Source organism: Tenrec ecaudatus, chromosome 10 (assembly GCF_050624435.1).
Source record: "Tenrec ecaudatus isolate mTenEca1 chromosome 10, mTenEca1.hap1, whole genome shotgun sequence".
Classification (NCBI taxonomy): domain Eukaryota; kingdom Metazoa; phylum Chordata; class Mammalia; order Afrosoricida; family Tenrecidae; genus Tenrec; species Tenrec ecaudatus.
The window spans coordinates 84920007-84945446 of NC_134539.1; the positions used below are offsets into that span (position 1 = coordinate 84920007).

The 25440-nt window shown below is 53.6% G+C and overlaps 1 protein-coding gene and 1 long non-coding RNA gene across 8 annotated transcripts in view; one reads left to right on the plus strand and one right to left on the minus strand.

Moving 5' to 3' along the window:
• Positions 1 to 2071: 2071 nt before the first annotated feature.
• LOC142458067 (uncharacterized) lies at positions 2072 to 5904 on the minus strand. 2 transcript variants are annotated; one of them, XR_012786405.1, is made up of 3 exons: positions 5526 to 5904; positions 3158 to 3253; positions 2072 to 3041 (listed from the first exon to the last, which is right to left on the minus strand). It is a non-coding gene; the product is annotated as an uncharacterized LOC142458067 (long non-coding RNA). The 2 variants fall into 2 exon arrangements; XR_012786404.1 differs by having other exon boundaries at positions 2073 to 3041; positions 3158 to 3256.
• A 1164-nt stretch (positions 5905 to 7068) lies between these two features.
• Positions 7069 to 25440, plus strand: part of CHD3 (chromodomain helicase DNA binding protein 3) — a 29098-nt gene continuing 10726 nt past the window's right edge. For all 6 annotated transcript variants that reach the window (XM_075560887.1, XM_075560890.1, XM_075560888.1 and 3 more), the window contains exons 1-26: positions 7069 to 7354; positions 11395 to 11507; positions 12015 to 12185; positions 13799 to 13923; positions 15196 to 15479; positions 15680 to 15810; positions 15936 to 16086; positions 16239 to 16432; positions 16738 to 16971; positions 17146 to 17349; positions 17740 to 17951; positions 18645 to 18776; positions 19122 to 19221; positions 19673 to 19864; positions 20041 to 20241; positions 20705 to 20842; positions 21006 to 21127; positions 21263 to 21436; positions 21572 to 21713; positions 21911 to 22042; positions 23048 to 23165; positions 23350 to 23474; positions 23697 to 23928; positions 24154 to 24320; positions 24752 to 24929; positions 25366 to 25431. In XM_075560887.1, the coding sequence (XP_075417002.1) occupies positions 7084 to 7354; positions 11395 to 11507; positions 12015 to 12185; positions 13799 to 13923; positions 15196 to 15479; positions 15680 to 15810; positions 15936 to 16086; positions 16239 to 16432; positions 16738 to 16971; positions 17146 to 17349; positions 17740 to 17951; positions 18645 to 18776; positions 19122 to 19221; positions 19673 to 19864; positions 20041 to 20241; positions 20705 to 20842; positions 21006 to 21127; positions 21263 to 21436; positions 21572 to 21713; positions 21911 to 22042; positions 23048 to 23165; positions 23350 to 23474; positions 23697 to 23928; positions 24154 to 24320; positions 24752 to 24929; positions 25366 to 25431 (4309 nt within the window). In that variant the 5' untranslated portion in view covers positions 7069 to 7083. The remainder of the gene's footprint in view (positions 7355 to 11394; positions 11508 to 12014; positions 12186 to 13798; positions 13924 to 15195; positions 15480 to 15679; positions 15811 to 15935; positions 16087 to 16238; positions 16433 to 16737; positions 16972 to 17145; positions 17350 to 17739; positions 17952 to 18644; positions 18777 to 19121; positions 19222 to 19672; positions 19865 to 20040; positions 20242 to 20704; positions 20843 to 21005; positions 21128 to 21262; positions 21437 to 21571; positions 21714 to 21910; positions 22043 to 23047; positions 23166 to 23349; positions 23475 to 23696; positions 23929 to 24153; positions 24321 to 24751; positions 24930 to 25365; positions 25432 to 25440) is intronic.

Below are 25440 nucleotides of genomic sequence, written 5' to 3' on the forward strand. Positions count from 1 at the left end.
GCACAAATCAAAATGTGTATAAACTGCCGATGGGAAACTAACTTGCTCCGTAAGCTTCTTTTTGTGAATGCTCACCTAAACCAATCGATCGATTTGAGGTTGGGGGGAAATGGGGAGCTAATAAATAGGAAAACAAGAATGAAGAAAATGTTCTAAAACTGATTGTAGTGGTGACTGTACACCTCTTCTTGATGTGATTGAACTACTGAATTGCACGGTATGTTAATTATATGCCAGTAAAACATCGGAAAAAGCAGAATCAAAATCCAAACCCAAACCAATCAATCTGCCGTTGGCAGTTCTGTAGTACAGTTGTTATTGGTGATAACAGTTATACACCTGACCAGCAGTTTCATTTTTCATTCCTTTAAAATTCTAGCACCTCCCCTTGATTTAAAAGTTGTGTAGTGGGCAGTAGAAAGAACATCAGACTGGAAACTGGAAGATATTAGTTCAAATGCTCTTCCTGCTCCTAATTATTGCTTAATCTTAAGCAATCCTTTTACCATCTTGGTTTCTGTCCCGGTTTCTGTACCTATAAAGCAGAATTATCTGGAAGCTTTCCACAATCTAGTACTGATACCACTGAAAGCAAGCAGGATGCTTTTCTTTATAATAATTATTGATATTTTAAATGAGGGAAGATATAATTGCCATATCAAATCATGTATTTCTGGATATTACTTCCTACTATTATAAAACTTACTTTCTTCAGAGACATTCGTGTCCATTGCAGGAGAAGTCACAGAAAAACATGGTGCATATGACACAGGTGGCAGAGAGATAAACTAAATCATGAGTATGAAAGATGAAGGGCTCCAGCGCTCTCTCAAAAACCCTTCAACTTGGTTCTGAGCGGCAGATCTTACTTCAGACAGAGAGGGAATGTAAAATGTCAACAACAAATGGGAGTGGCCCACAGCAGGGTGTTGACTTCCTACTGTGCCAAGGATGGGTGGTAAGGGCAACAACGGCGGCGCACACATGGGCATCTCCCCATCAGTGCATTTCGTTAGGATAAAGCGGCGCATGTGTGTTGAGATTTCCAACTGCACACAGGAGGAGGAGGCGCTCTCTCTTCCAACCCTTTGCGCATTTCCTCCCACAGATCTAGTCAAGTTTGCAAAAGAGGTCAAAAAAGTCCATGACGCTAAAGCACATAAACAATTTTCACTTCACATTGATTACATTCATCATGGTCTTCAACCATTACCACTATTACTTCCCCTATCATTCTATCATTCTTAACGGAAGCTCAGTGCTTCCTAAGCAATGACTTCCATTTTCCCTTCCTCCTTACCCCTGGGAGCCCGTAAGCTTAGGCCTCGTCATTTGCCTACTTCATCAAAGTGGGATCCGACAGTATGTGTTTTATAAGCGGCTTATTTCACTAGGAATGGCACTTTAAAGTATGTTGTTAAATAAATATGAACATGATTATTATACATACACATAAAATCTATAATCTCAGAATAAAAGGACAGGTAGCAACCATAATTTCACTAAGCCATATGGAAACCACTGGTTTAGATGATTTTCCACCCTTCAAATTCCATGATTAGATCTAAGACATCCTGAACATTTATGCTTTTCGTTCCTCACTAACCTATTCACATTTCAAGATGACTAGGAAGCTCTTTAGCAGAGACTGCACCGCCTCTTTGCAGCCCTCCAGTCTGCTTGCTGCGTGCAGCCAGGTTTGTGCTTCATCCATCACGCTCAGTGGGCTCTCTCCAAGGGTCTCAAACTAGGGTCCATAGGGCTAGGTTCATATCATGAAAACAAACACATGTGATATTTTGGGTATATACTTTGCTCCTGGGAATGGATTTCTAGCTTCCTATGGTGCAAAGTAAGTTAGAAATGCTTGCTTTAGTAAAGTGTCTTGCTTTTGTTTGAAACAGTCTCTTTTTTAGCGAGCTTTCAGTCCCTCTGTGTTTTGTTTTGCGGGGGTGGGGCGTCTAATTTCTGGCTCGCACCGCACAGCTGCATCTCTTATCTGCACCTGAAGTCTTATGGAAAGAATATTGTGAAAAGGCACTCTCCACAGCCAATTAGTCAGATGGGCTTTGAATTTCTTATTTCATTTCTGTGTCGAAGCACAGAAAGGCAGAAAAAGACAGAGAGTTATATCTACATGGAAGGTGACAGGCAGGTAGACAAGAAGCTGGAGACACTGAGCTACCGTGGCACAGATAGAAGACCTGTGGATACAGAGTCAGGCAAAAGATACAGAGAGAAACCTGGGAACAGGGAAGGAGAGATCCCAAGGACAGAGCAGAGAAGGATAGCAGGAAAACAGACAGATTGCCAGGGAGAGAGAATGACTGAAGGAGAAGCAGGCAAGCTCTCAAAAAGGTACAAAGACAAGCCAATAGAAATCGGCAGAGAGAGCGGTCGGCAGCCAAAGGCGGAAAACAACAAGAAGGAAGACAGTGATGATGTTTTATACTACACAGTGCTCTATAAAGTACTATCACATACATTATTGCAGGCAGATGGGGTGATGAAGGGATACAGGCCAATCAGACGGAGAGAAGGGAAGTGGCCAATCAGAAAGGGAGGCACGAATGAAGCCCAAGATAGATGCATCTGAGGATAGAACCAAGGAAAGGGAAGGAAAGGGCACGAGACTGGCAGAAACAAAGGCGACAGCAGTTACATATAGGAACACAGACACTGCCCCGGGGAGACAAGTTTTATTCTTACTCTTCCTGAAAGCGATCTGGATAGAGGCTGGGGCTGTTTGACCCACCAAGAGGTTGTAAAATCACTAAGGTAGGATGGGAGAGGGGCTAAAAGGAGGCATGAGAATGGAGACCAGTAGTTGTCAGCAGCAAAAGCTGTAGCCGAGGAGAAAGACAAGCTTCTGGGGCAGGCCTAACTCCCTGTGCCTTGAACAGGGAATACGCGTAGACTAAGAGAAGCAAGGACGGCCTCGATCCACTGCGTGTTCATGGTAACGTGTCTTGAGAGCGCCCAAGTCTTTTCTCGATGAACACAAATGTCCACGACGAAGAGATCCACATTAAGACAACTGACTGCAAGGAATAGAACAGGTCAGGAGAAAGCAAGCCTTCTGACATTCTCTTCAAGGGCTGGAGGTAAATGCACAAACTAGCAGCATGGAAACCAAAGTTAAACGCAATCGACTCACGACGCCCCAGGAGTTACAGCGCAGAACTGCTCCACCGCGTGCTTTTTTAGGTGCATTCTTGCCGGCAGCAGACTGTCAGGATCTCCGTCCACGGCACTGCTGGGGGGATCAGAAGCACCATCCTTTAGGCTAGCAGCCGAGCACAAAAATATCTGTGCCAGAAATTAGCACCCCGCTAAGTGTCATAATGTGAAGTCAAAAAGACAGGAGGCAAGGAGGGCAGCCTCCTAATGTAGGAGGCTTCTGACCAAGAACTACGCATCCAAACTGGGAGGAGGGTGGCCAGAAGCAAGGCAACTTTTGTTTGGCATTGTGTCCATTTCTCTGGAACCATGTCCAAGAACTGTGGGCCAGGGGCTGCCTTTGGGGCGAGAGAGGGATAAGTGAGAGTCTTACTCTTCGCTGTCAACCTTTTAAAAATCTAACACTTTTCTGTCATGTGCATTTGCCACCTATTCAAGGGTTGGCTGGGGACAAAAAGAAAAGAAGAGAAAAGGCGCAGGATGTAGACAGCAAGGGCCTGCCAGACAAACAGACAGTCAAAGGTGGGAAGGCAGGGAAGATGACAGGAGATTGGCAAAAAGGTGCATTGAGGCACCAACTGTCTGAACAGTCAAAGGAAAAAAAACCAGACAGACAGAAACAACTGAGAGTGAAGGGAGGTGGCTGGAAAACGGCAGGGTAGGGGATATGGCAAGATGATAGATCGATCAAGAGTTTTGGGCAAAGGGGAACAAGATACAATAAGAAAAAAAAACCAAGATTAAGAGATTAAATAGTGGGGTAGCAGCAGGAGAGTAGACAGGCTGAAGAGAGAGAAGGAAATTAAGGAAAAATCATGAACAAACAGGAATAATTAAGAGGGGGAGTGAAGAGACAGCAAGGTCAGCTAAGAGGCAAATGAAGATAGGGAACCATGGCAGGGCTTGGGAGGTAGACAAACCAAGAGAAGCAGGCTAAAAAATGATAGAGACAGGCAGGCGGGGAGACAGATGGCTATAGAGAGAGTGGTGGGCAAACAGCCAGAGAAGCAGACAGGGAGAGAGAGAGGCTGCCAGCCAGCGAGGGAGGAGCAGACAGGCAGGCAGACACCATAATAGGACCAAGCAGGTAGAGATGCAGATGGAAAGAAAGCAGGCTAGAAGAAAAATCCAGAGATCAGTAGGGAGGACGAAGAGAGAAGAGACAGGATGGCAGGGCAGAAAAGGACAGGGGGAGAAAATCAGGCAAATCCAAATAGAAAGCACACTCTCGAGAGCGCATGACTAATGCTTGCACAAGGATGCACACAGCCACCCCCAAACCCATCCTTAGCCACCCTCACCTGCGGGTCATGGCAATGTGGCAAGCAGGCAGAAGCACGTACTAGAGAGGGCGAAGGTCAGAGGCAGAGACAGCGGCGCACACGATGCACCGTGTGCCCCCCTACTCACCCACCACTACCACACACGTGGAGGCCCTCTTCACAGACACAGTATGATCCAGACACACACCAGGTGAGGCAAAAAGAAGAGAGCATGCCAGGCACTCAGTCACAGACCGGAAACCAGAAGTAAACAGAAAACAGAGATGGAAAGTCACTGAGAGGTGACAATGCCTGAGTCAAAGGGATGAAAAAGACCATCTCAGTGAGAGAGAAAAAAGACACATACACACACACACACACCACCCCTCCCCCCCCCCCCCCCCAGTCTACAGAAAGAGGGGAAACCCAGACAGACTCGTACAGAGACTGAAAGGACAGAACAAACTCTGGTGGAAGACGCAGATGAAGAATCGGACCCAGTACAGGAATGCTATGGAGAAGGAAGAGCATTTCGAAGCCAATATTGAGAAAAGATGGAAACCAATGCTCGATAAAAGTACGTCGGTGGGAGGGGAACCCTAGAGTGTTTTAGCCTCTATAATAAAAATGTGCACATTATCCCCTATCACGAACACTTTCTGGTTGCTGCCTACCCACTCCTGCCTCCGAGGGTGCTCTGGGCACTACAGAAGCTGTGGGGCTGACAGCTCTATTGAAGGAGCAGAGCTCCAGCCCCAGAGAAATGATTCCATAGGCCTGGGCCAAATGAGATCCAAAGGATGGACGATAAGAAGGAAAAAGGGGAACACAGCGACCACTACCCTCTGTCACTGCTGGAAAAGGGAGAAAGACAAGGCGCTGTTCCCCTTCCAACCGGCAAGCTTCCTCTTAGGTCTAGACCTCTCTGGTCAAGTCTGTACAAGAGGAAGTTACCTCCAGATGCCTTTCCTACCTTCCTTCTGATGACTGGTACCATTCGATGAGATACCCACTAGAGCACAGGTGCAAGCTGCAGTTTAGAAAGACAGATGCACACGCCGGGGCACAGGGATCTCCCCCCACCTGTCTCTCAGTCCAGTTACTTTCCTCGTGCACGCCCCTCAGTTTCTTCTACGCTGTCAACGTTGGAGAAGAACGTACTAAACTAGGAGACAAGAGAACATCATTTCACAATCTTCAGACTTGACTCTTTCCTCCTTATCTACAAATTTTGTTCTATTCACATCAAATCAATTGCCTAAATCAAATGAATTTTACATCCAAACAATTAAGGGAAAGGTGGGGGTGGGGGTGGGGGATGGTGTCAAGGTAGAAAAGAGTGAAGATAAAATTTCCAATAATTATAAATCACTAAAAAGGCCGAGCAAAGGGAAGAATCAAACATGGACTCCTTTGGAAAAAAAACTCAATCATTGTATCTATTCGTATCTTTCCCCCAAAAGTCACTGAAATTTCTATCACTTTTTTCAAAGAAAGAAAAATCCCGTACCGCTTTCTCACTTAAAAGATACGTACACAATTAAATGCGTTTTTACTTCAGTGAGGTATGCAGACACAGATTTATATATAAACATATATTTCATCTTTTCCTTTTCAATGCCTGAAGGGGGAAAAAAAAACCTTCACATCAAACCACTCCCTTCTGAAGTATTCAGAAAAAAAAAAAAGCTTTTCTTTAGAGAAGGGAGGTGGGGAGGAAGAGACTAGTAAAGAAAATAAAAAAATTAAATCTAGTTGGACTAGTATTTAACTAGTTAACCTTTAACAATTTATGCTGATGTCAGACTGAGCATGAGTACTGATTAATGCCCCCCCTCCAATATTTTTTCCAAGGGGGGAGTTAAGTCACAGCAGCCATTTTTGTTTTATGCAGAAATCCTTCATGCCCCCCCAAAACACACACACACACACACATTCAGTACACAAGAAAATATATCTATTAATCTGTGCACTAATCAGTTATGAAAAAAAGGAGCAATTCGTGGGTTTCTGGGTAGAGGCTAGGAGATGGGGGTGTAGCAGGCAGGAGGAAGGGGGGTGAAAAATGAAATATTAAGCCAGCCATTTTGTTTTAAAAGGGGATTTTCCCCCCTCTCCCTTTCTTCTTGGAGGGGGTGGCCATCCTGGAGGGGGGGTTGTTTTAAAAATAATTTCAAGGCGGCCATCTTAGTGCCTCAGCTCAGAGAAATATTTCTGAGCGCCCCCCTCAGAATTTAAATATATTTAAAGCAACGGCGAAAGGGGTAGAGAGAAGTCGAAAACTTTTATATCTATCTATCTATCTATAATTTTTTTGAATCCCCCTTTCTTGCTCTCTTGGGAGGAAGGAAAGAGGCCCCCAGTCTCCCCTGCCCTGAAATTTTTGCAAGAAAATTTTTGGGGGCGGTTTGGCCCCCCTCCTCAGACGGCGGCCCCGAGGGTGGGGGTTTTGGAGGGGGTGGCCCAGGGGTTTCGGGGGCTGGGGGAGGCGGTGAGGAGGAGGAGGAGGAGGCCGCCCGCCGCCGTCGCCGAGGAGGAGGAGGAGGAGGAGGAGGAGGAGGAGGAGGAGGTGGTGGTGGTAGCGGTGGGGGAGGCGGGCGGGCGGTGGGTGGGGGGGTGGTGGGGGGGCCAGAGCCACAGGATGGCTTCCCCTCTGAGGGACGAGGAGGAGGAGGAGGAGGAGATGGTGGTGTCGGAGGAGGAAGACGAGGAGGAAGAAGAGGGCGACGAGGAGGAGGAGGAGGTGGAGGCGGCCGACGAGGACGACGAGGACGACGACGAGGAGCGAGTGCTCGGGCGCCGGCCGGACCTCGACCGGGGCCGCGACCGCCACCGCCCCCCCGGCTGCCACCTCTTCCCGCCGCCGCCGCCGCCGCCGCCGCCGCCGCTGCCCCCGCCGCCGCCGCCGCCAGGTAAGCGCCCGCCGCCCCGCCGAGCCCCCGCGGGCGCCGCGACGCGAGGCCGAGCGCGGCGGGACCCCCACCGCGCGCCCGGCGAGTCGCTCCGGGGCGCGGGGCGCGCCTCAGGCCGGCCCCCTCCCCCGCCGCCGCCCGGCCGGAGGACGCCGGGAGCGAGCTGCGCGCGCGGACCGGGCCACTTGGTCGCGGCTTTCGGGGGAGGAGGCTTTTTTTCACGCTCGGCGGGGAGGGGGTAGGCAGGAAACGGCCGCGGCGAAGCCGGGGCCCCCTCCCTGGCCGCGCGGGGGGCCGCCGAGACCCGGGCGGCCGGACGGCGGCGTGGGGGAGGGGCGCGTGGGGGAGGGGCGGCCGCGCGCGCGCCCCTCGGGCTCGGGCCCCGGTGGGGCTGCACCGACGGGAGTCGGGGGTGGCGCGGACCGCGGCCCTCGCCCGCCCCCCCGGAGGACGGGGGAGACTGTCCGTCAGGTGCCCCCCCACCTGCGGGGACTTCGGCGCCGCCAGCTGAAGGGCGTGCAGTGGCACGTGGGGACCGGTCGCGGGGTGCTGCGGGCGGCTGATGGCCGGGGGCAGGTGGCGGCTACGCTCCACACAGACCACTTCCTGGAACCAGCGCTGCCCCCCGCCCCCCAACTGGCGCCGGGGAAAGCGGCGCCCCTTCTCGGCCCGAGCGAACAAGTACCTGGGGACTCCAGGGCCCCCTCCCCCACGCCCGCGCCGCCCCCTCCGGGCTCTTTTGTGTCAAGTGCGCCCCCGTGACCCCGTCCGTCCGTCCGTCCGGGCTGGCCGCGCTGCCCGGCTGTGGCTGTCCCGTGGCCGCCAGCCCCTGTCACTGGCGCCGGGGGCGTGAACTGCCCACCCCGCCGCGTGCAGCTGGGCCGCCGCGCCGAGCCGGTCACCCGGCGGCACTCCACGCCCGCTACCTTCTAGTCTTTCTCCTCCTTTAAGAACGCATTGTCTTAGTGTCGGCCACACGCCCTGCGGGGCAGTGCCCACCCCAGACGCTGCACCCGTGCACCCGACTTCAGCTGTACAGCCGTGCGTTGCGTCTGTGTGGCGGACGCCCGCGTGCCGTCGGAGGGGAGGCCTGCGGGGCATGTCCGAGGGCAGCGAGATAACGCCCCCCCCCCCATTTAATGCCCAGGCTGGTCTGAAAAGGGAAAAGTTTGTTGTTGGGGTTTGGTTTGAAAGTTGCCCCGGAGCGCCCACTGATTGTGCTGGAGAGAAAGGGCGGAAAGAGTCGGGGGCCCAGGGGTGCCCGCAAAACAACAGCGGGGCTACCTGGGGGCCAGAAAGGATGTCAGGTTTACTGCAGGGATTGGCCGCTCCGCCTGCTGGCGTTCTGGGCTTGGGGTGTGGTGATGATGGGGAGCTTTTTGAACCCGGACTCGGGGCTGAGAGGGAGGCGCCTGAAAGAATGTTAAGGTGGACATGGGCCGGCCTTTGTGTCAGTATTGCCTCCCCAGCCCTCTCTGCTTTCTGAGTAGATGAGGAGAAATGTCCCATGCTTGAGAACCCCCCTCTTCTATTTGAAATGAAAACCGCCCCCCTTTCTCCCAGGGCAGTTCTCTCTCCCAGTCAAATGGGTGACCCAGATACACCCCCGCCCCCAGATGACTTTCCGAGGTAAAACTTTGGGGAAACATCGGTCGTCCGTTAATTATTTCTGTCCGTCGAGTGCGGGGGAGAGGAGCCTCGCTCGCCCTTTGCTACAGTGTGGAGTTTCGCTATTCGAGGCTCCCATTGTTTTTCAGCCCGTCTGCTCTGATTCTCACCATTTTGTTTTACGTCCGTACTCCAGACCGATCTTATCCCTCCCCCTCTCCTCCAGTCTCCGTACATTGTTAAACGTTTAAAATCAGAGCCCTCGAGTTGGTGGGGGAAGGGAGCAGGAAGCCCAAAACTCGTTTCGTCTCCCTCCCCCTTCTGGCAAGTCTAGAGAAATAATATCACATAATATATAGACGCGATTCCTCCGGAGTGGGGGTGGGGAGTGATTGTGGGTGGTGCGGAAAATTCTGGTAGTTTCTTTGCAAAAGGCCTGAAAATACAAACCCACCCCCTGGCATGCAATACGCATGTGCGGCAGACCTATTATGGTGGTTCGTTGTGGGGGAGGGAGGGGAATTTGAGAAAAAATAAATATATGTGTGAGAGATTGATGGTGAGATTAGAAGAAGAGGGGGCGGGCGGGGGGCGAGGCTTTCCCAGAGGCTCCGCCTCCTTTCCCTGGCTGCCAGGCTCCGCCCCCCGCCCCTCGCCCGCCCTCCTCCCGCCGCGTCTTCCCCAGATCCGAGTGGGAGATGTGGGAGAGTCTGGGCTCTGGGCCAGCATTGAGTGGCTGGTGAGACGGCGAGGTTAGGACTTAGATTCGCTTGCTTTCCCTCTCTTGGCCGTCGACATCTCCCTGAGTTGGAGAACCTCTGGGTGGTGCCGGGAGAGGAATGAACAGGCCGTCAAGTCCCAGGACGGCTGCCCTCCAGCTGGTGGTGCCCCCAGGCCATTTCGCCCCCTCCGTAGCCAGTTGTCCTGCCCTCACCGCTACCCGGGCAGCCTCCGTTTCCATGCTCGTGCTACCCGCAGTCCCTGGGGCTAGGGAGGGCGGGCGGGCCTCCTCAGAGCGCCTTACTACCCCTGCCCAGCAGGCTCCCAGACACCCTGAGGACGACCGAGGGGATGCTGGTGTTGGGAGAAGGTGCCTTGCAGGAGGGAGATGCCTGGCTTCTGAAGCAATGGAAACCGGGCCTGCGGTGTTAATTGTTGTGGCTAACTTTCCGTTGGCTGCCAAGGGAGGAAGGATTGTGTGTCCTGGAGCGAGAGGCTGGGCCAAACCTGGAGCTCTCGCCCTCCCTCTGCCACCCCTGCCTCTGCCTGCACAGGACAGGTCTGGCTGGTTAGGCTGGTGCTTGCTGGGGAAGGGGGGCAGAGCAGGGCCCCAGGTCTGTTTGGCAGGCAAGCAGGGCCTTTCCCAACTCGGGGTACCGCCACAGGCTGGCAGTGGTCAGGGAGAATGAAGGGGGACTGCAGGGACGAACTTGACCTGGGCCTTCTGACAGAAACATGTGGAGAGAAAGCCAGGGACCTAGCCCTGCTGACAGCAGGTAGACTGCGTCTATGTCCATGATTCTGGGTGCATTTGAGAGGTCAGTGCTATGCCTCTGCCCAGGGCTTCATTTGAATCTCCCTAACTATCCATTAAGCTTAGGTAAGGATTTCTGGACGCAATGTGGGAATGACGAGTGAGTCCAGGGGGGCAAAGGGCAGGCCCCTGAGTTCTCAGAGGGGTCAGTGGGGGATGGGGAGTGGGGAGAGCTAGGACCCGCAGGTTCTAAGCTCCTTGGAAGCAGGTGGCAGGTGTAGGTCATCCTGGAGACCCCCCCCCCCCCAGAAGGTGTGATGATCAGCAGGGAAGATGGGGAAATGACCCGCCAAGGCTTTCTTTTCCTTCAAGGCTATGCTGAGATGACAGGAGACTTGGGGATTAGCTGCGGAAATATAAATAGAGGCTTCCCTGGTCCCAAAAAAGGACGTCAGGGCCCCAGGGGGTTCGTGTGAGAACCCAGGTGTCCAGCCTTTGGCTTGCCCTCCTCAGCATCTGGCTTCAGGAGCTGCCAGTTTGTGTCTCCCCACTCCAAATTTTGGGGTCAGGCCAGGCCAGCAGCTGGGCATGGCTTCCCCGGTTGCTGGGCAGAATGCCAGCTGGCGAAGTGAGGGGGAAGGCAGGAGGCGCCCTGGCGGCGACTAAAAGGACCTGCCATAGTCAGAGCCCATGGCCTAGAGCCTGGTCCCTTGTTAGTAGGAGGAGAGAGAAGGGAGTGGCTTGGCTGAGCTTCCCTTCTGACCCCTGACTTGCCATCGAGAGCCAGAGCAGCCCCAAGGGCTCACAGCACTCTGCACCCAGGGAAGGGAGGTGGGGTTCCGAGGAGTAAAAGCCCCCAGTTCCTAGAGAGCGGGAACTGAGGGCCGAGAAGGGGTGTGAGGCCCCAGAGACTGGGAATGCAGACGCTTAGGCTGTGCTGGTGCTTTCTGTTCCAAAGATAAGGAAGATATTCGGCTGCTGCCATCGGCGTTGGGTGTAAAGAAAAGAAAACGAGGACCTAAGAAACAGAAGGAGAACAAGCCAGGAAAACCCCGGAAACGGAAGAAGCTTGTAAGTAGCAGGGAATCCTGGCTCTACAGCCAGGCTCTGCAGAACCAGCCCTTGCTTTCACCCAGCTCCCTCTCTGGAGCCTTTAGGGTACTTTTGGGGTCCTCTAATTATGGCCTAGAGAGACCGAGACTGATATTTTCTCTGGTCCTGATTACTGATGAGGGGGGAGGGGGAACCTCTGAATTCAGGAAGGCGGGAGCCGCTGGCCCCTCCCTCCCGCTGTCTGGTAGCTAAAGCTCACTACAACCTAGTGAGGAGCCCAGATGTGGGGTATGCCTTCCCTTCCCCGAAAATGGAAGTGGTTGAAAGCATAGGTCCCAGAAGTGTCCACTGTGCATTTGGGGTCTGGAAGCACACTTGTTTCCTTGGGCAATGTCTGTTAGCTTGCTGAGCCGCAGTCCCTCATCTGGAAAACGTAAAGAACCATATCACAGTACTCGTGCTAAGAACAGCTCCTGGTACGTGGATATTGCTGAGTAAATGTTCTTATTTCCATCCCTTCCTTAGGACAGCGAGGAAGAATTTGGCTCGGAGCGAGATGAGTACCGGGAGAAGTCTGAGAGTGGGGGCAGTGAGTATGGAACCGGACCAGGTCGGAAACGGAGACGGAAGCACCGAGAAAAAAAGGAGAAGAAGACCAAGCGGCGGAAAAAAGGGGAAGGAGATGGGGGACAAAAGGTAAAAGTCTGGTGTGGCTTGATCAAGGGCGATGCAACCAAGAGGAATTACTGAAACCCAAATGAAGGCTGAGCATGATAGTGGGACAAGAGGAAAGCCAAAGGAAATAGAGGAAAGAGCTAGGAGGCAAAGGGCATTTATAGAGGTCTAAATAAAGGCATGTACATATGTAAATATGTGTGATGATGGGGAAATAGATCTATGTGCAGGTATTTATAGGTTTAGTAGCAGATGGACACTGGGCCTCCACTCAAGTACTCCCTCAATGCAAGAACACTTTGTTCTATTAACCTGGCATTCCATGATGCTCACCTTCCCGACATGATCACTGAAGACAGAGCGGGTGCATAAACAAATGTGGTGAAAAAAGCTGATGGTGCCCGGCTATCCAAAGATATAGCATTTTTAAGGTAAACAAGTGGCCATCTAGCTCAGAAGCAACAAAGCCCACATGGAAGAAGCACACCAACCTGTGTGATCATGAGGTGTCGAAGGGATCAGGTATCAAAGAGCAAAATACCATATCATTGTGAATGAGAGGGAGAGCGGATTGAGGACCCAAAGCCCATCTTTAGGCAACTGGACATCGCCTTACAGAAGGGTCTCGGGGAGAAGATGAGCCAGTCAGGGTGCAGCGTAGCAGTGATGAAATATACAATATCCCTCTAGTTCAGGGATCCTCAAACTTTTTGAACAGGGGGCCAGTTCACTGTCCCTCAGACCCGTTGGAGGGCCGGACTATAGTTAAAAAAAAAAAGCTATGAATAAATTCCTATGCACATATCTTTATTTTGAAGTAAAAAATAAAATGGGGTAAAAACACTTGGCGGGCCGGATAAATGTCCTTGGTGGGCCACATCTGGCCCACAGGCAGTAGTTTGAGGATGCCTGCTATAGTTCTTAAATGCTTCTTCCCACCACTATCATGACCCCAGTTCTACCTTACAAATATGCCTAGACCAGAGGATGTACACTGGTACAGACAGGAACTGGAAACACAGGGAATCCAGGACACTGGTGAGAGTGGCGATACCGGGAGGGTGGAGGGAGGGTCGGGTAGAAAGGGGAACCGATCACAAGGATCTACATATAACCTCCTCCCTGGGGAACGGAAAACAGAAAAGTGGGTGAAGGGAGACATTGGACAGTGTCTAAGACATGACAAAATAATAATGATTTATGAATTATCAAGGGTTCGTGAGGGAGGGAGGGTGGAAGAGGGAGCGGGAAAATGAGCTGATACCAAGGGCTCAAGTAGGAAGCAAATGTGTTGAGAATGATGATGGTAACAAATGTACAGATGTGCTTGACATAATGGATGTATGTATGGATTGTGATAAGAGTTGTACGAGCCCCCAATAAAATGATTTTTTTTTTAAAAGGTAAGAGTTAGGGGGCTGAGGAGAGAAATCAGCATGAAAGGCAAGCCTAAGTGAATGGTGCTTAGTGAAGAGGCCATGTTTTCTGAGGGGTGGAGATTGATCCAGAGAAGGGGGCAGGAAGCCAGAAAGCCCGGGGAAGCTGGCCAGGGAAGTGGAAGGGAAAGTGCAGCAGCACCAAGACGGGGAGCCGAGGAATGAACAGCCACCTCACTGAAGACTCCTCTCTTCCAGCCGGTAGAACAGAAGTCATCGGCCACTCTGCTTCTGACCTGGGGGCTGGAGGACGTGGAGCATGTGTTCTCTGAAGAGGATTACCATACGCTCACCAACTACAAGGCCTTTAGCCAGTTCATGAGGTGCGGTAGGACTGGCGCTTCCTCTCTGAATTTGCGGGAGGCCCTGGACCCTCTGGAGACTGATGAGAGCTAAGGGTGTGTTCCATAGAGAAAACCCACAGATCCTGCACCTGAAATTCCATCTGTCATTTCAGTTTCAGGTAGCTCCTCAACTTCCAACGCTCCAAGGGCCCTAGCTCACTAAGGACCCTTCAACAAGGGGTTAAAGTTCCAGTACTAAGCTGGGAAACTCCATACCAGCAGACTGTAGCCGGGACTCGTGACGCCTCCTTTCGCCCTGAGTTCAGTTTTCCCAAATGACTCTTGTCTAGCTTAGACTTGAGAGCATCGGTGTTTTCAGAGTTTCTGTTGTCCGTTATCACGCGTCCCCTCCCGTCCCCTTTAGGCCCTCCTCATAATGGTGGATGGATTACTGGCCGGGGGGCCCAAGATCCACTGAGAACAGCAGAGATACTTTTTGGAGAGGAGGCCCAGTCCAGGGCTCTGGAGGCAGCCTCTGGAGGTTCGGGCCCTATCTCTTTCATTCATTCTGTTATGGTAACTTCTCTGACCTTGACCCTCAGTCTCCTCATCTATCACAAAGGCGCAGTAGCGGTCAGTGTGTGTGTGCTTCATGGGAGTCTGCCGTGGACTGGATCAATGGAAAGCATAGCACAGTCAGTGCGCAGTCCCAAGGAACTGGTCCCAGTCGTTGGGACATTTGTCTCACCACCTCACTCTGTTTATTTATTGATTGATTGGTCAGCAAGACGTAGGCGGTGTGAATGAGCCAAGGGTTACCCGTGCTCGCCCGGGAGCTTCCCGTCTCACCCCAGAGCAGAACCAGCACAGCCCGGCTCCTGCCCATCCCCCCTGACGGGCACCTTTCCTCGGTGCCCCCAGGGCCTGTTCGTAATGCGGAGAACCATAGCAACGCTTGTAGTGTTGTGAGGATGAAATAAGACGTCATATGAAAGTGCTCTCTAAGCAGTCACGGAGTATGCACAAGACCGTTTCTACCCAATATTTTTTGTTTCTGTGCTTTTCAAATTTAGTTTTCTTTTTCCCCCCCTCGTTTAGTTTTCTCTTTCATCTTAACGTGCGTTTGGTTCGTTTTGCTTTGCTTCGCAGGGTTTTAATTGGTTTTATTCCTTTTTTACTTGGGCTTTATTCTTGCAGGGACATGTTTTCACCATGCAGGATCTTGGCATGTAGATAGGCTTACTGATGAGAGGAGATGGCAGGATTCTCAGGCACCGCAGGGGGTTGAGTCTTCTCTGTATCTGTTTACAGGCCCCTCATTGCTAAGAAGAATCCGAAGATCCCGATGTCCAAGATGATGACCATCCTTGGGGCCAAGTGGAGAGAATTCAGCGCCAACAACCCCTTCAAGGGTTCAGCAGCTGCTGTGGCAGCGGCGGCGGCAGCAGCGGCAGCAGCTGTGGCTGAGCAGGTGTCAGTGGCTGTCTCGTCAGCCACCCCCGTAGCACCTTCCGGACCCCCCATCCTTCCACCACCCCCTGCTGCTGATATCCAGTCCCCACCTATCCGAAGAGCCAAAACCAAAGAGGGCAAAGGTAAGGAACCTTCTTCTAAGATTGTCCCCCACCCTGTGATTTTCTCAGCCCTCGTTTCTGAAGGGGAAGCTCGTTCCAGAAAGAGGGGTCTTAATGGCACCGTACCTCCGAGATGGGCCCAGAGAGGCCTCTTGTGACCTCCTGTGTTCTGGTGTGCCTTGACCTCTGCCTTTTCCACCCTCACCCCCACCCTTATCCAGGTCCAGGCCATAAGAGGCGGAGCAAGAGCCCCCGAGTCCCGGATGGACGGAAGAAGCTCCGGGGAAAGAAGATGGCCCCGCTGAAAATTAAACTAGGACAGCTGGGCAGCAAGAGGAAGAAGGGCGGCTCGGTGCGTGGTCCCTGCCTGTCTGCTACTCCTTTGGGGAGCCTCAGGCAGACACATGGGCCCCGAGGGGAGCTGGGGAGGGCAGCGGGATCACGGTGGCCGAGCTGACCACCGCGGGGCTGTGGCAGTATATTTTACAGAGCGATGAGTGCCCCGAGCCTGAGGCCGAGGAGTCAGACCTGGACAGCGGCAGTGTCCACAGTGCCTCGGGGCGCCCTGATGGGCCTGTGCGCACCAAGAAACTAAAGAGAGGCCGGCCGGGACGCAAGAAGAAGAAGGGTAAAGGCGTGTTCCTTAACTGAGTGTGATCCTGCTCACCTTCACCTCATTCCTTCGTTGCCTTTCTTATTTTCAAGTTTGACTTCTCCATTCAACCCGTGTCTCTCTTTTCCTCTCCCTCTTCCCGCTTCCTCCTCTGGGGTGTGTGACAGTCCTGGGCTGTGCTGCAGTGGCCGGGGAGGAGGAGGTTGATGGCTACGAGACGGACCACCAGGATTACTGTGAGGTGTGCCAGCAGGGTGGGGAAATTATTTTGTGCGACACCTGCCCTCGTGCCTACCACCTCGTCTGCCTTGATCCTGAACTTGACCGGGCTCCTGAGGGCAAGTGGAGCTGCCCGCACTGTGTGAGTACCAGGCGCCCAACCTCTTGCAGCCCTCACAGACCAACCTCTGTTTCCCCCTTGGATCCGCTAGTCCTCTTCCTCCCCAGATGCCCAGTGTCTCAGTAACGGTGTCTAAGTGTCCCCACCTTTCTCCCATCCCTCCAGTCCCCCAAAGCAATGTGTTTGGAAACGGAGGTGTCCTGGGCCTTAGCTCCCACTAGTTCTCCGTGCACGGCTAGGATTTCAGTGTTCTGTTTTTGCCTCTCTGTTCCGAACTGGTTCCTTATCTCTTCTGTCTATCTCTGTGTCTGCCCTTGGCCTCCTAGGAGAAGGAGGGGGTCCAGTGGGAGGCCAAGGAGGAGGAAGAAGAATATGAAGAGGAAGGAGAGGACGAAGGGGAGAAGGAGGAGGAAGACGACCACATGGAGTACTGCCGTGTGTGCAAGGATGGTGGGGAGCTCCTCTGCTGTGATGCCTGCATCTCCTCCTACCACATTCACTGTCTAAACCCTCCGCTGCCTGACATCCCCAACGGGGAGTGGCTGTGTCCCCGGTGCACCGTGAGTATAACTGCCTCCCCTTCTGGTCACGTCCAGGTTCTGGGCCCCAGACGCCGAGCCCTTGTCTTGGCTCTGTTCTCTCCACACCTCACTTTTGCGTCCCTTGGGGGACCCTGCTCCCCTGGCTCTAACGATGGGTTCTTTCTGCCTCGTCCCTTCCCCCTTCCTCTGAAGTGCCCGGTGCTGAAGGGGCGCGTGCAGAAGATCCTGCACTGGCGGTGGGGAGAGCCGCCTGTGGCCATGCTGGCTCCCCAACAGACCGACGGGGATCCCGACGCCCCAGCCCCCCGCCCCCTTCAAGGCAGATCGGAGCGCGAATTCTTTGTCAAGTGGGCAGGCCTGTCCTACTGGCACTGCTCCTGGGCCAAGGAGCTTCAGGTACGAGTGACCTCCTGTCGGAATGTCCCTGGATCCCTACTTTCCTTCGCCCCTTTCCTCTCCAGTCTGCTGTACGCTTTGCTTTTGCTCATGTCCTGCCTCTCACTCTGGTGCCCTACCTCCTTCCTTGGTTCCTTACGTGTGTCTCCTGGCTTCCAGCTTTCTTCCTGAAGACTCAGTGTAGCTAGCTTCTCCCGTTCATCTTGTTCCCTTTTAAATCAGTATTCCCAGTAGTGGTTTCTTTGGTTTCTTCCACCCCCACCCAGGCCCACCTTCAGCTCCGTCTCCCTCCTGCATCCTCCCTTTGTGCCTCTCCTTCCACTTCCCACTGCCCTGCTGACCTCTTCCCTACCCGCCGTGTGTCTCTTTCCCATCTCTGTTCCCCATCAGCTGGAAATCTTCCACTTGGTGATGTATCGAAACTACCAGCGGAAGAATGACATGGACGAGCCCCCACCCCTGGACTACGGCTCTGGGGAGGACGAGGGAAAGGGCGGCAAGCGCAAGGTGAAGGACCCGCACTACGCCGAGCTGGAGGAGAAGTTCTATCGCTTCGGCATCAAGCCAGAGTGGATGACTGTCCATCGCATCATCAACCACAGGTGACTGACTTCTCAGCCCCTGGACAGGTCTCCTTTTGGTGGACTTCGCTGATCCAACCATAGCAACCCTGATCCTGCCCCGGCCTTTGTGGCCTGGTCTCGTCTATGGAAGGAGAGAAACTGAGAGGGCAGTCCCAGCCCAGCACATGCGCTCTCTCCTGCTGCTTCCTCCCCTCTCCCAGTAGCACTTGAAGAAGTGACATGAATTGGGGCAGGGCCATGAAAGCAAGCACGAGACACACGATTCACTCAGATCCATGCTTCAGCATTCTTTTCTTCGTCGGGCTTCTTACCATCCAACACGATGCCACTTACTTATTTTGTAGTTCCTTGCCACCTTCCTGGGTAGTTTGTGGGTGCCATGAGAATAGGATCTTTCCTCTGTCTTGTTTACTGCGGAATCTCTAGTGCCTGGAGCGGTGTCCGGCACCTAATTGATGCTTCGTAAGTACTCGCAGGATGATCAAGTGGCAGCAAAGCCAAATACTGTACTGTGGTGGCTGATTTCCAGGCTGTCGTTCTGAGAAAGGGTAGCATTTTAGCCATCCCACACCCCCTTGCAGTAGCCCATCGTCGAGAACCAGGTGAGATAGTCTGCGTGCTGACTGATCATTGTGTTAATAGGACTCGCTTTCAACTTGTGACCCATGTACATTTTTCTCCTATGGCTCCTCTTGGCCCTCTGCCCTACAGTGTGGATAGAAAGGGGAATCACCACTATTTAGTGAAATGGAGGGACTTGCCATATGACCAGTCTACGTGGGAGGACGATGAAATGAACATCCCTGAATATGAGGACCATAAGCAAAGCTACTGGAGACACCGGTGAGGGAGCCAGGCCATGGCTTAGAGAGAGACTGGGGCTTGGGGCGTGAGAACCAAACCTCCCATCATCCAAGGACATGTAGTGGGGACATGACTGGGTCATGAGTTGAGGGCAACGGGAGCCTGGGTTTGGGAAAGAGGAAGTGGAGGGAATAGAAATCAGCCCTGGTCTAGGTGGTGGGGAAGGGGGTGCTCATGTTCAGGGACCATTAGCTGTGAAGTTGAAAACCAGGAAGTTGGGGAGCAGATCTAGGTTATGGAAAGCAGAAGGTAGGTCTGGAATGGATTTGGAGGGGCGAGGCGCTTCCTATACACAGACTTCATTCAGGCTCACTCTTCTCCCAGAGAACTAATTATGGGGGAGGATCCCGCCCAGCCCCGCAAATATAAGAAGAAGAAGAAGGAGCTGCAGACGGATGGGCCTCCCAGTTCTCCTACTAATGATGTAAGTCTTCTCACTTGGACTTTCTTCCAAGTCCAGAGCCGTGGTGATGGGAGAGTTCCCTGGGGCTCCCAACAGGCCTTCCCAGAGTTTCAGTCTTCCTTCTCCAAGAGTGGCTGGGAAGTTTGACATGAACGTCCAAGAGCTCGGGGAAGTGGCAGCACTCGGGGAGCCCTTCCCTGTGCTGGGTATTATTTTTAGGAATGGGGGCTGAGAGGGAGCTAAACGCTTGAACTTTTCTCGGCTCAGCCTGCGGTAGAGGGAACCTACCATTCCAACCCAGTCAGAGTGCAGGGGGTCAGAGGCCAAGCCCAAAGGGCTTGTCAAAGACAGACTGTAAGGTTGTGTTGGACGGAAAACCAATTTGTTCACTAACCTTTCACTCAGACAAACAAATGAAAACACCAAAAGGGCTACTGACAGTTCTTTGCACTTTCACTTCTTGACACCACAGCCCACAGTGAAGTACGAGACTCAGCCACGGTTCATCACCGCCACAGGCGGTACACTGCATATGTACCAGTTGGAAGGGCTGAACTGGCTACGCTTCTCATGGGCCCAGGGGACAGACACCATTCTGGCGGATGAGATGGGACTGGGCAAGACCATTCAAACCATCGTCTTCCTCTACTCGCTCTATAAGGAGGTGCCTAAGTGGGACAGCCCTGCTGAGGCTAGCTTGACCCATGGAAGGTGGGGGGTGGGGGGTGGAGGAGGAAGGGAGTCGGGGCTGGGGAGGGGCATGGCGTGGCAGGCAGCGGGCTGGAGTCTAAGAGCCACAAGTCACACCGATGGTTTCCCCTTCCCGCTCTTGACTGCCAGGGCCACACCAAAGGTCCCTTCCTGGTGAGTGCGCCACTCTCTACCATCATTAACTGGGAGCGGGAGTTCCAAATGTGGGCACCCAAGTTCTACGTGGTGACGTACACGGGTGACAAGGACAGCCGGGCCATCGTCCGTGAGAACGAGTTTTCCTTTGAGGACAACGCCATTAAAGGTGGCAAGAAAGCTTTCAAGATGAAGGTGAGCGCCTTTATGTCTGTCTTAGCCTCAGAGATGCTCGAATACGCCCTTTCTCTGCCCGGACCAGCATTTCAGCCCTCCATTCCCCACACAGGGTCCCCCTCCTTTCTTTTACTCATCTTCGTGCTTCCTGCGCCCCGAAAGATGTAGCAGGTAGCCCAAGGAGCTTGTACATAAACCAGCTCTGTAGAGAGTGTGGAAGAATTCCATTCTAATTCCATTCCCCACAAACTTTTTGAAGCTCCCTCAAATTGGCACTCAATTTGTGTGTGTCCTACTAGACGTGGGGCCAAGTTTGAGGATCCAAGTTCCTTGCTCCCTGCTTGGAATCAAAGTTGGAGGACAAGACCATCGGTTCCCTTTGGGAGTCCCAGTCAGGACGGGGCGTGTGGGTGCAGGATGGGGGCTGGTGAGGCGCCCGGGTGTAGGGTGGCAGCCCGGTGGACCACGATTGTGTTGGCAGAGGGAAGCCCAGGTGAAGTTCCATGTGCTCCTGACCTCGTATGAGCTGATCACCATTGATCAGGCCGCGCTGGGCTCCATCCGCTGGGCCTGCCTCGTGGTGGATGAGGCCCATCGGCTCAAGAACAACCAGTCCAAGGTGAGCCCCCAGAAGCCTGATCCTTTCAAACAAACAGCGTTCTGTGTGAAGCTCAGATGATCAGGAGGGAAGCCTGAGCTGTGGCAGGGCAAGTTCTATATGGTTGGCCGACCATTAGCCACTAACCGGCTCTTTCTCCTGCCTCCCTTGCGCCATCTTCTAGTTCTTCAGGGTCCTCAATGGATATAAGATAGACCATAAGTTACTGCTGACCGGCACCCCGCTGCAGAATAACCTGGAGGAGCTTTTCCACCTGCTGAACTTCTTGACCCCCGAGAGGTTTAAGTAAGTAGCTGGAACACCGGAGTGAGGCTATGGGGGACTGACAGAGAGCTGGCAGAGGAGGAGGATTCAGAGTCATCCTGGAACCGGGGCCACACAGCCTGCTCACCCGCTCCTTTCCTGTCTCCTGGCTGCCAGCAACCTGGAAGGCTTCTTGGAGGAGTTTGCTGACATATCCAAAGAGGACCAGATTAAGAAGCTGCATGACTTGTTGGGGCCGCACATGCTGCGGAGGCTCAAAGCTGACGTCTTTAAGAACATGCCGGCCAAGACGGAGCTCATTGTTCGAGTGGAGCTGAGCCCAATGCAGAAGTGAGATGCAGCGTGGGCTCTCGGGGCTCGGGTTGGGAACCTGGCGGCCCTTTCCAAGAGGTGGTGACCAAGTGCCTCATTGTCACCGTTGCTTTTCCTGTCTTTTATCTTTGTGTCCCCATCCTGGTCTTGAAGGAAATACTACAAGTACATCCTGACTCGAAACTTTGAGGCCTTGAACTCGCGAGGTGGTGGGAACCAAGTGTCACTCCTTAACATCATGATGGATCTTAAGAAGTGCTGTAACCACCCGTACCTGTTTCCTGTGGCCGCCATGGTGGGTGCCCTGCGGCGAGAACGGATCAGACACCTGGCTCTCGGGGAACGGGGCCAGCGGAGCCCGCCTGGCAGCAGTGGCGGTTCCCCTCGGAGGCATGGGAGATGTCGTCTGGATTGGGGTGTCCAGCTCTCTGGGCACAGCGTCAGTGGGGACACATTTTATGACTCTCCTTTTTTCCTCTCGCTTCTTTTCAGGAGTCCCCCAAACTCCCCAGTGGGGCGTACGAGGGCGGGGCACTGATCAAGTCATCGGGGAAGCTTATGCTGCTGCAGAAGATGTTGCGAAAGCTCAAGGAGCAGGGACACAGAGTGCTTATCTTCTCACAGGTGACCGCCCCGCCGCACTGCCCCTGTCCTCGCTGCCGCTGTTCCCTTGCCCACCGTCCAGACTCTCATTCCTGCTTTCTGAATGGTTAGGAGGTGACTCCCTGAAAGATTGCCGGTGAAGGGAGTTCATCCTTGACCTCTCATCCCTATTCTTAAAGGCTCTGGGAAACTATAGTTTCAGCTTCTCATGAGCAGAGCGGGAGAAGAGGGAGCCACCTGGCGCCTCCCAAAAGTTGCAGGTCTCTGGGGCTGGCCCCGTTTCCTCACTTTGTAACAGACCCTTTGGACACGTGGCGACATCCATGGGTCTGCTCTCCCCCCAAATGCACGTAGAATGCTGTACAGATTTTCAGGGGGTGGTCAGAGGGTCCCTAAAATCTTTAAATGGGCATCATAGAAGCATTTCTGCCATAGGAGACTTGCCCTGAAATCAAGAGTCAGACCAGCGTGTACAGTAATGAGGAACTAGGGTCCAGAGCACGTTTGGTGGTGTATTGGGTTATGGCTTTGGGCTGCTAATCACAAGGTCAGCGCTTCAAATCCACTCGCCACTCTGTGGGAGAAAGATGAGGCTTCCTGCTCCCATAAAGGTTTCCAGCCTCGGAAACCCACAGAGGCAGTTCCACTCTGCCCTGCAGGGCTGTTACGGGGTGGAATGGACTCCGTGGTGGTGGGAATGAGTTAGGAGGGATGTCCAGGTGCTCGCTTCGGCAGCACATATACTAAAATAGGAGGGATGTCCAGGAAGGAGGCCCGAGGGTCAGTGGGTGAGGCCTAGGGCCGCAAAGCCAGCAGCTGCTCTATGGCAGAGAGAGGGTGTGGCTGGTGCCACAGAGAGACACAGCCTGGGAAGTCCAGGATCCAGCCCCTCTGATCTCAGTGGCAGCGAGCGAGCGTGGCCGGTAGCAGGCGCAGACAGGCCTGGGGTGGAAGAAGCGGTACAGGGAGGGCCCACCTCACCCGTGGCCTCGTAGTTCTAGACTTCTGCCTTTTCTCTTGCTCTAGATGACCAAAATGTTAGACTTGCTAGAGGACTTCTTAGACTACGAAGGCTACAAGTATGAGCGCATTGACGGTGGCATCACCGGAGCACTGAGGCAGGAAGCCATTGATCGGTTCAATGGTGAGGGGGAAGAGATGCTTCCGTCCCTGTCTGGTGTGGGAAGCCCAAGCCACTGGGTCCCTTGGGATGAGAGTGGGGGACATTGGAGCTGGGGGCGTGATCGTTTGGAGTCTGGGAAGATCTATGAGGAAGTAGGTAAACTGCTGGGTGTGGAAGAACCTGATTCCTATTTCTCACTTCCTAGCTCCTGGGGCCCAACAATTCTGCTTCCTTCTGTCCACCCGCGCTGGGGGCCTGGGTATCAATCTGGCCACTGCTGACACGGTCATCATCTTCGATTCTGACTGGAACCCTCATAATGACATCCAGGTAGGAATTCAAATCCTGGGTAGGGGTGGGCTGGGGGGTGCTGGACTGGGGTGGGGGTGGGGTTGTCATCTGGCAAGGAGACACAGGTTCATGGAGGAGGGGGCTGTGCTCTGGGCACAGAAATAAGGCTCCTACAGGCTGGAAGACCCTCCCTTACCAGCCCCCTCACCTCCGCTGCTGGGTACTTTCTCCCCTGACCACGGACTTTCTCCTGCCCTGTAGGCCTTCAGCCGGGCTCACCGCATTGGCCAGGCCAACAAGGTGATGATTTACCGGTTTGTGACACGCGCGTCGGTGGAGGAGCGGATCACACAGGTGGCCAAGAGGAAGATGATGCTGACACATCTCGTCGTGCGCCCTGGGCTGGGCTCCAAGGCCGGCTCCATGTCCAAGCAGGAGCTGGACGACATCCTCAAGTTTGGCACCGAGGAGCTGTTCAAGGATGAAAATGAGGGTGAGCGCCTCCCCTTTCAGCAGGCCTGGCTGCCCACCTAGGCACTCTGTGCCTCCTCCAAATCCAAACCGACGGGCTGCCGTTGAAAAACCCCTCTGCAGGAAGCAGCCGTTCCCTCCAGAGTGCCCACGAGAAAGAAGCAAAGTGTAGGCCTGTCTTTTGAGCGGGCTGAAGTTCTGCCCGAGGTTCTGGTTGGCATTTCTTTTTGTTCCCTGCCGCTACCAGGAGACAACAAGGAAGAAGACAGCAGCGTGATCCACTACGACAATGAGGCTATTGCTCGGCTCTTGGACCGGAACCAGGATGCTACGGAAGACACTGATGTGCAGAACATGAATGAGTACCTCAGCTCCTTCAAGGTGGCCCAGTACGTTGTACGGGAAGAAGACAAGGTGAGAGGCTCGGGGGCCATACACTGTTAGCTCCAAGGTCATTTCTGGAGGGCCATGTCCTCTAGGGGCCCTTAAAAGCAGGAGGATCCCCGTACCCCTTTGCTCCTGTTTTTCAATGTAATACCTTATAACCAAGAAAGAGTAATAGTGGCCCTCAAAGGGGTGGGGTCCGACTTTGGAGAGAATCGTAGGCCCAGAAAGTGCAGATCAACCCAGAAGGACACCTTCTGAATGAGTGGAAGAACACAGAGGTGATTGGAGGTGAGACTTAGAAAAGAAGAGGGAGCAGGATTTCTCAGATGAGCGCGAGGGGGATGTGCCGCGTCCAGCAAAGGCAGCCACGTTGACAAGAAGCAGGAGGAACTGTGAGCCCAGATGGAGCTCAGGCAGGAGAGGGAAGCGCCTGCCACAGTCCTGCTGCTGCCCTTCAGATTGAGGAAATCGAACGGGAGATCATCAAGCAGGAGGAGAACGTGGACCCGGACTACTGGGAGAAGCTGCTGAGGCACCATTACGAGCAGCAGCAGGAGGACCTGGCCCGGAATCTCGGCAAGGGCAAGCGTGTTCGGAAGCAAGTTAATTACAATGATGCGGCTCAGGAGGACCAAGGTGAGGGCGGGCTGCCTCCATGTGAGAGAGAGATGGGACGGTGAATAAGGGCTTGGAGACTGTGGGGTTTGGAAGGACGAGAGCCTTAAAAGTTAGGACCCTGCTCGAGGAAGGGAAGAGATCAGGTCGGTAGGAAGCACCTGGAGGCTAGGTGGGTGTGAAGTCATTTTAAATGATCCAGTGATTGCAGAAGGGTCTGGGTGGGCACCAAGGGCTCATTGCTGCAAGTAGGCTTTACAGGAGTCTGGGTGGCAGAGTAGGGGCTGCGCAGAGACGGGAGGTATGTAGTGAGTTGAGACGGTTCAGAATCTGTGGCTCGTGGTGGCCCCACCTCTCCATGACAGCTACAGCCAACGGGAAAGAACCCGCATGTCAGTGGAAAGGGCCCTAGCATAGGCTTGCCCAGGGAGTCACCAGTAACCTCTGACCCCCACAGATAACCAATCAGAATACTCAGTGGGATCAGAAGAGGAGGATGAAGACTTCGATGAACGTCCTGAAGGTAGGATCA